Raw genomic sequence first — 9912 nt, forward strand, 5'->3', positions numbered from 1 at the left:
AAAAAAATTGTGAAGAATTTCCACTAATTGTTATCATCAAATTTATAATCTTTATTTCAATTTAGTCAATGTTAAATTAAAGCAAAAAGATCAAAAGAAGACTAAAAAAATAAGAAGCATATTTGCGATGAATTGTTATTTAATTATAGTTCAAGTGTTTTACAAATCAGGACTATTTTATTACTGTAAAAAATATGGTAATAGTTATTAGCAAAAAAATTAACTTATGATTTTCATACGTTGTTATAAAATATATACATATTTACATGTTTCTATTTTTAAATCGGTTTTATTCGGTTTATTCGGTTTTATCGGTTATATACCGAACCATATCCAAATCCTACGGTTTTTTAAAAATCAAATCCATTCGGTTTGTATGGTATATACCAAATCCAAACCATATTATCTATTTCGGTTCGGTTCGGTTCGGTACGGTTCGGTTTTGCCATATTGAACAGCCCTACTTTTGTTTTTATGCATTCGTTTTGTGTAATACTATTATAGATATTTTTTCTTTTTGTTACAAATGCGTCAGCTTAAAGCATTTTAAAATTGATGCAGTAAAAACTATAATCATATATATAATAAAAAGTAAACACGTTATTTTATTTTTAAATATTTGTTTTTATTATAAAAATTATTGAGTTTAAGCAACAAACAATTAATTGAAATCTGTTGATTTTCCATAATTGTAGTTATGTAATCATGTATTATATGTTCTGAGATAACTTACCTTGTTGACTTATCTGAATTAAGAAGTCTATTTTAAACTTTCCAAATTCAGAATTGTGCTGCAGAACAATACTGAATTACGAGTACATGATCTTCTTCTTTTTTCCTCACAGATATATTTATAAACTACAGGATACAGGATGAAAACCCATAATCCAGATCACTTGCAACAAAAGTCACCACCTAGAAAGAGGATCTAACTTTTTCAGTCAAAAAGCTTGCAAGCCAAAAGAGATGGCCAACCGCAACATAAGATTGTCCATATCATGGAAAAGAAGTAATGAGTACATGATCTTTGTGAGAAAAAGAACTATAAATTAATCTAGTAAATTATAAATACACTATAATAAGAGGATGTGACTGTAATTAATTGTTCAAAGAATATTTAGTTAGACGTAAACTCGGGTCTAGGTGATTGATTCTGTGAGGCTCGAGTTTCCACTCCCCACGCTTTCTTATTTTACTCATTCGCTCAAGCCCGTGTCTATCAGACACCACGGTAATTTGTTTCTTATTTTTAATTAACCAGATTAACTTAACCACGGCCATGAATAACACATTACTAAAACCAATGTAGATAGTAGATACTGGTTAAAAATATCAGTACTACTCCCTCTGTTTTCAAAAGTAAATTTTTCTAAAGTGTTCAAGATTATTAAGAATTCAATAAATGTTTATAATTTATTTTTTTGTAACTTTATTATATATTTTTCAATAACTTTTCATCTAAATTTAATCAATTCAAATATTTTCATTTAATGTTTCTTAAAAGTATAAAAAATACCTTAAACATATAAAAAATATATCTTTGTAGAACAAATAAAAAATCTAAAACATCTTACTTTCGGGAACGGAATAAGTATTTCTCTTAGCGTAAGAATGGCGACACTAAAGCGGGACGTAATTGTAGAGAAGAGAGAGAAATAACGCACTTTTTACCATTCAAGTAAAAGTTATGTAGCAAGAAAAAACGCACTTCTAATTAGTCAAATAACGCACTTCTAAAAACAAAACAAAAAAAAATATTTTTCTTTCTTCGGTTATTCTATAAAACCGCACAGAGGTACATACCGCTTTGGTTGTGGTGTGGTATGTGCACTAGAGTGTGTTTTTGTTTAAATATTTTATTTATTTTTACGTGTTTCAAATTTATTCTAATATATTCAATATTTATTATTAATAGAATTATTTTCTGATATCCAAATTTCTTGAAAAGTAAACTATATTTTTAAGTGTCAGGTAGTTTCTAATTTTATTGTCTGAACTGAATCTAAAACCATGTAAATTCAACTTTTAAAGTGCAAGAAGAAAGTTGACACGTTAAACTACTAGAAAAAGTCATATGTTATTATGTATTATTTGAGATAAAATATTTTAAGCAAAATAATTTATGTAAAATACCAAATTATTTGATCTTTTGCATTAACTATTTAAACATTAAAATTAAATATTTTTAGAGTTTTTTTACCAATCAAACACCACACCATTTATTTTACAAAAAAAATATTATGACGTTATGGTTACTCAGCAGTTTTTTGTATTGTATTTTTATGTCTTTACTTTTACCACACAAGCTTGGATGTGACAGAAGCTTGGATGTGACAGAAGCTTTTGATGTGTAAAGTTTTGGCCAAGACACCCAATGAATTTTCCTCTTGTCACTGTTTTCATTCCACCAGAAGGCCGCCATCGCACTCATGATCTTTTGACAGTGATGCTTGGTTAACCGGAAGCAAGTCATAGCATAAACAGGAAGAGCCATGGCAATTGACTTTAGGAGTACCTCCTTTCCTCCAAGAGAAAGCGTTTTGGCGTACCATCCACTAAGTCTTTTACCAAGTTTATCACTTATAAAGGCTAACAGCTTCTGTTTCGATCCACTGAAACACTCCGGGAGACCCAAATAAGAACCAGCTCCACTTTCATTCTCAATCTCCAGCAACTCCGCTATCACTCGTTTCATCACCGGGTCAATTGCAGCACCAAAGGTAATTGACGATTTGTGAAAGTTGATCTCTTGTCCCGATGCTTTTCCGTACAACTCCAAGCAATGTAGAAAATTAGAACACTCCTTTAAGGTCGCTTGACAGAGAAAAAGGCTGTCATCGGCGAATAATAAATGTTGGATAGATGGACAATGCTTTGTAAGTCGCATTCCTGTGATATTACCCTCTAGTTCTGCTCTGTTCATCACATGAACTAAGGCCTCTGCACAAAGTATAAATAAGAAGGGAGATAAAGGGCCGCCTTGTCTTATGCCACGTTCTGGTGAGATCTTGCCATACATATGTCCATTCACAAGCACCGTGTAGGTAACCGAACGAATGCATCCCATAATCCACTGAATCCACTTGTTAGCGAAACTCATTTTCAGAAATAATGTCTCCAAGAAGTTCAATTCCACTCTGTCATACGCTTTGGACATGTCTATTTTGATTGCAATGTAGTATGTTTTGCAGTTTGGATTAGTCTTTAAGCCATGTACCATCTCATGCGCTATCAACAAGTTATCAGATATCAGCCTTCCCGCCACAAAGGCCCCTTGAGTAGGCGAGACCAATAAGGGCAGAATGCCTTTCAGCCGAGCACATAAGATATTGGAGACGATCTTATACGAGACTGCGCATAGGCTGATAGGTCGAAGGTCTGTCATGAGAGAGGGATTTGGTTTCTCTGGTAACAAGCAAAGCTGAGTGAAGTTCCAGTCTTGAGGAATAACACCTTCCACGAAGAAGCGCTTTACTTCTAAAATAATCTGAGGACCAATGATGGGACAAAACTTCTGAAAAAAGTGCCCTGTCATGCCATCTGCCCCAGGAGAGCTATCACTCTTTATTGCTTTTGCTGCTTTCTTTATCTCCGCATCCGTCACTGGCTTGGTCAGATTTTCATTCATACGCTCTGTTACTCTCGGCACCAAATCTCGCAGTAGCTCAGTGGCATCAGATGTCCTTGATGATGTGAAGAGCTCTGTGAAATATTGTATAGCTATATCACCTTTTGCTTCTTCGGAAGTATGCTCCACCCCACCAGAATCTGTAAGACGAATATTATTTTTCATTTTCCTAGTCTTGGCCCATCCATGGAAGACTTTAGTGTTTTTATCCCCTGATTGCAACCAATTATTCTTGCTTTTAAGCTTCCAATACTCTTCTTCTTCTTGGAATAATTTCGCAAGCTCCAGCTTCATATAGATGGTCCTCTGCAAGTTCGGGGAAACTTTTTTCTCCTCTTCCTCTAGTTCAGTACGCAACTTCATGATCATCTTCTTCGAATTACTAGCACCAGTACGTTTCCATTGAGCCAGTATCTTGCGACATGAAGCAATGCGCTCTGAGACTGTGGCCACTTGTCGGTTCTGATCTACGTTCCATCCTTTACGCACCAGCTCCAACACTTCTGGATTATTACTCTACCTTTTATCATAAACGAAGCGTCCCAACTTCTTCGTCTATGTACCCATAACGCTTGTCAGAATGGGCCTGGGATCAGACCCCAACCTCTCCAAATACAACATGTGTGCGCGAGGGAAGAGACGAAACCATTCGGCGTTACCAAATGCTCCGTCCAAACGACACTGTATCCAAACTTTCTCCTTCAGTCCATTGGTCATTATCTCTCTGACCCAAGCCCATGATAACTTATCTCTTGAGCTTGGCACTTCTTTAACCCTACAATCTCGAACCATGGAACGAAAAGGATAAAAAGATGATTCCTCACGCACTGGTCCACCAATCTTCTCCGCTGCATTCATCATCTCATTGAAGTTTCCAACAAGACACCAACCAGCATTCCTGTTCAGACCTATAGTCTTTCAATTTTCCCAGACTATGTGTCCTTTATGTCGAATAGGGTCCCCATATACAAAGGAGATGAAATATACTAAGTCTCGCTGCTTTACTCTGACATCAATGATTCTATCAGACGATGATAATACCTCCACTTCATGCGAGTTCCGCCAAAACAATGCTAAACCTCTACTGAGACCCACTGGGTTCACCAAAAAGATGTGGTCATAACCCAACGATCTCCTAAAACCTTCTACGTGATCACTAGAGTTTTTAGTCTCTAGGAGAAACAAGAAGTCTGGAAGATGCTCACGACACATCTCCTCTAGACGTCAAACTGTCAAGATGCTCCTCAAATCCCGACAGTTCCAACTGAGCGTCGTCATTGAGGAGTGGGTGGTTTCTGGTGTACCATCAAACCTTCATATTGTTTTAGCATCTTGGACGAAGCCTCCCTGTCATCCCCTGCCTTTCGCTTGACATTACTATCCCCTTCATCTTGAGTAGCCCTGGGCGATTCTATTCCAGCATCAGTCAGAGCCCCCTTCGGTTCTTGTTTAAACCGTCTCCAAGAAGCAACTTTGCGCTTAGATGACTTGCTTCTATCACTCTTCCCCGAGACGGAATGCTCATCGTGACCAATAGAGAAAAGCGCCCCTAGTTTAGGAGGCAAGTACTCTCCTGATCCCTCTAACGTTTTAAATGGCATTTCTAACAGCTCAGTCTGTCGAGACCTCTTAGCAACAGTGAGCTCCTTCTGTAGGCTTTCACCCGTGAGCGTAGTCTTAGGCATAGATACACGGTTATTTCCATCTCTTTCTGATAGTGTAGGTACATTCAGAGTTACACCTTCTGTTTGAGAGTTCTCTTACACTGTTTCAGCCATTCGGAAGTCAAAGACGCGCCGCGCCCTATATTCTTGTTTTGGACTCCAGATATCATTGGGGGATCCTCTAAACGGAGGTATGAGCTTTGAGCTCCAGGGTTCATTGAGAAATCTTGCAACGCCATTTTCATCTTGAACTCTCTAATGCGTCTTTCCTCTGGATCAGTACAGTTCATATAAAGCTGCATCTGCTCAAACACCTCTGGCGCGACAATGGATTTGGGGGCGAAACCAGGAGGGACTGATGGTGCCAGTAGAGGCATTAACGACCCTACTAAGTCATGGTTGTGTTGACGATGTATCACTGGGGATATCGCAATAGCTTTCCCCTTCTCTGCTGCAGAGGCTCCAGCATTTTTCTGGGCCTTAACCAGAGGACATCTCTGCTTCTCATGAGACAATCTGAAACAATGGAAACACTTCTTTCTCACTCTTTCATATTCCACGTCCACTGTAGTACTTCCTCCATTAGGCAGGTTCACCAACTTAGAATCTCTTACTGGTTGTTGAAGGTCCATAATCACTCTCACTCTCACATATTCTTGGAGATGCGGTTTTGTCGGATCAAACTCAATGTCCTTTACATGACCAATAGGGTTGGAGACTGCTTTTATGGTTTTCAAAGTCAGATAGTTCACCGGTAGCTTGTGTAGACGTATCCACACTGAAGCTTTCTGCAGAAAGTCCGTCGGTGGAAATTCCATCCAACGATCCATTACCATTCCCCAGTCGTCGAAAGTCCAGAAACTGTGCTTCATCACCGTCTGCATATCAGTCTCCAAGTCAAATATGAACTGAAAACTTTCCTTAGATAGAGCTATCCCTCTCACTCGTTCATAGATTTTCCAGATCTTTGGCATCATACGGAGCATAGGCGTCATGTTTTGACATTCCGGGTTCAAAAGTCTCCCTATTAAACTCCTTCCATTCCGGATCGCCGCACTGTAGTCTTCATCCTCCGTGAGTGTCACCGGTACATCTTCCTCAAGAGCCATTGCTTTCATGAATTTATCTAATCCTTCGTCCATTAGAAGAAGAAATAGATAATTTTCAAGCCAAGAAAAGTTTCTCTTCGTTTTATAAGGCTGAAACGAAGGTGGCTCACAAGAAAGCCCTAGATAAACACCCTCAATGATTGAAGATTTGAAGAAAAATAAGATATTTGACGAGATTCTCGTGATATCTGAGCAAAGATTTGGAAAATTTCCAAAAAAATTGGTTTAGCGGCAAGGGAAAAGACTTTCCGTATGTTATCTCCATCCTGATTGGTCGAGGAAAACCCTCTACTTTCGGAAGAGTATTGATTTTTGAGAGTGAATCGTGAGAGAAAAATCGCCATCCCTAACTTCGCTCCTCTTTCTTTTGAACTTTTGAATTGTCATTGTATTTAAAATAAAAGCGTTTTGGAAAACGATTGGCAAACGTTATGCTTGAGTGCATAACCGTAAAGCTTTTATAAACAGCATTTCATAAAAATATTTAAAATGTTCAATGATAATGACGATACCTTGATTACACCAATTATTGTCCTCCATATTCTTTGTTTTCATCTGGTTTATTTCTGTATTCATAGTTTAATACTATATATCGATTTCGTATAAAATTATTTGAAGGTCATATTACTTTTTATCACAAAGGTATATAGGTATTTCCTTGATAAAAATAAAAATGAATTTTGTGTAAAAGACGATGAAAAAGACATGTTGAACGATAAAATTACAAAAAAACAATGACAAAAAAATGATTAATAGTTAAGTTACAAAAAAAAAAAATGATTAATAGTTTCTATATTCTTTTTCTCTAAAATTAAGCTTAATTAATTTTCTTAAATAATCTTATCATTTAACTATAAATAAATATAACAATGAATTATTATTTTATGATTAGAGTTACAACATAACTCATTCTCTCAAAACCAACAAAATTCAACTATAGAATCGAAATTCAGCAAAAACAAAATACACAAAATAATTTCAAAAGCAGTATCTCTTATCAGAAATCTATTACACATTTTTTTTTACAAATTTGCTTGATCTATATAACAGGACGATGTCATACACATTCAACACTAATCGATTTCTAATATATTTATCTTTACTGACTCAACGCTTATTGATCTAGTCTACCAATTTACTTAGCTATAAAACCCCCTAAAAAAGTTTGTAGTTTTTTCGAAAAATTACAATATCAAAATCTCTAACCTCAAACGTATGTAAAAACCAAAATATATATCAAATTGTTATTTTTTATTATCTAATATATATTTTATATTTTAGTATCACCAAAACTTTTTACAATCTAATAGTATTCCTTAATATTTATCACGTAAACCAAACATATACAAATATTTCATATGAGTGCCTCTTGACATATCTTTTTTATTATTCTGAAGTGTTTGTTACACATCATCTTCCATGTATAACATAGGAATACGAACCAGAACTTCATCACTAATATTAGGAGGTTCTTAGGGTGGGGTTTTTATCGGAATATAAGAACCCATCTCATAACTTTTAACTGAAAAAATTAAGAACCGGCTCGGTTCTTAGTTTTTTCAGTTAAAAGCTATGAGACGGGTTCTTATATTCCGCTAATATCGTCACCCTAACAACCCTCGCAATAATTATGTTCTAAAGCAACATACCAATTACCAATTTCTTGAGCTTACATCGACAACAAGAAAAGTTGGTCGTTGGTGAAGAAATCACTCGTGAGTTGTTTTTGCTTACATAAGCGTATCCATTAATAACAAACTTCTAACCATGATTAGACCATTAGTGAACCTCCTCATATAATCAGCTGAGGTACTGTTATCTCGTTGAACCAGAATCAACACATAATTGATAACAAATAAACACATTTTTAGGTCTGTAATTAGTTATTATAGGTTTATATGGTGTGACTGATATTAAAAAATTTGATAGTGGATAGAACTCAAATACTTTAATACTTAAAAGAATTATGATATTGTGTTCGTCTGACATGTGACTATAAGTAGTAAGGTACGGCTTAAAACTAATTCCATTCGTGCGTATGTTCATTTTCTATAATTTTTGAAACAATCTATCAACTGAATGAAAAAAACTATTAACTAATATCTTTTTTTGGAGTCGATTGATCATCAATCGATCATGGAACATGTGTATAGCTGAACTAAACGCTTGCCTTTAGGGAAAACACATGATTGGTCATTTGGCACATGTTTATAGGGAGATATTGAATAAAATTAATTGATTGAATTAATTTACCAAAATTTATTACAACCAATATATATACACACAGTTAAGCAAAAAAAAAAACTTAAACCATGTCGGTTATCTAATCTACTAAACCGGTATATACACAATACACTCCGGTCAAAACTCTGAAACTGAGATATCAGGTGGAAGGAAGAGAGTTGATATGGACATACGGTTGAAGATGGAATGAAACAGTCCAGAGTAAAGAGGCTTCGTCATGATATATGCATGCTGGTTTGCACTAGAAACATGCATCAAAGTAATGAAGCATTTCTTAACCTGATCACGAACGGTGTGGCAAACTATCTCTACGCACTTCGTCCGTTCATGGAAGACGGGATTGGTGGCAATATGCATTGCTGACTTATTATCACATAAGAGCTTTGCATTCGTTGAAACCTTGATGTGAAGACTTGTGAGAAGTTGTTGTAACCAGAGTAACTCACAAGTAGCATGCGCCATGCTTCGATACTCAGCTTCAGTACCACTCTTGCTAACCACATCATGTTTCTTTGATTTTCATGTTCACCCATGTGCATTTTGATCATATAGACTAGGATTTAGCCATGTTTAGGTTGCATTTTGCATACATGAGTCTTTATCAGGTATTGGAGTACCACATGGAGTTCTCAGAGACATTTGAGTGTATTTAGAGCTCGAAAGAGGTGTAAAGATGATCATTGGACGAGCAGAGCGTTGGGAGCGACTTCCCGGAGGGACACTGTCAAGTCGCTCTAACCTGCCTTATCAGAGCAACCTTACCAGAGCGATGCGGAGAAGTCGCTCGCCATTTCATCCCGGTGGAAGCCGAAAACTGACCCGGAGCGACCTATCAGAGCGATCACTCCAGGTCGCTCCCAAAGCCCAGAGCGACTTGGCCAGAGTGACACCCCGAGGTCGCTTGCATTTCTATCGCGTGACGACAACACAATGGAGCCGGAGCGACCTCTCAGAGCGACCCACTGAGGTCGCTCCCGAAGCCTGGAGCGACCTCTCGGAGCGACTACTGGAGGTCGCTGCGCGCCTATTGTTTGCTCGAATTCAGTTTACTCAAGGGCCTTTTAGTCATTTCATTATGCACGTTTTTACTTTTCAAAACATATGTTTTAAGTACCTTTGGTAGCCACCAGGGGCAGAATCTCTTTTCTGGAGAAGAACTAGTAAAAACTTCTTTTGATTCATATTTCATTGCTTTGATCTTGTGTTCTTGTTGATTTCTTGTTTATTTCTCTACATGATTAATCTGAAATCCAATATGGGTTTAAGA

General features: G+C 36.7%; 1 protein-coding gene across 1 annotated transcript; it reads right to left on the reverse strand.

The window, feature by feature from the left end:
- Positions 1-5363: 5363 nt before the first annotated feature.
- On the reverse strand, positions 5364-6401 carry LOC106331060. Its single transcript, XM_013769414.1, has one exon. It carries the CDS (start codon positions 6399-6401, stop codon positions 5364-5366), a length of 1038 nt encoding a protein of 345 aa, XP_013624868.1.
- Between the last annotated feature and the right edge of the window lie 3511 nt (positions 6402-9912).

This window comes from Brassica oleracea, chromosome C3 (genome assembly GCF_000695525.1).
Source record: "Brassica oleracea var. oleracea cultivar TO1000 chromosome C3, BOL, whole genome shotgun sequence".
NCBI lineage: Eukaryota > Viridiplantae > Streptophyta > Magnoliopsida > Brassicales > Brassicaceae > Brassica > Brassica oleracea.

Excerpts from the sequence above, each read along its gene's own strand:
- LOC106331060 (XM_013769414.1), bottom strand. The coding sequence starts at position 6,401 with ATGGCTCTTGAGGAAGATGTACCGGTGACACTCACGGAGGATGAAGAC.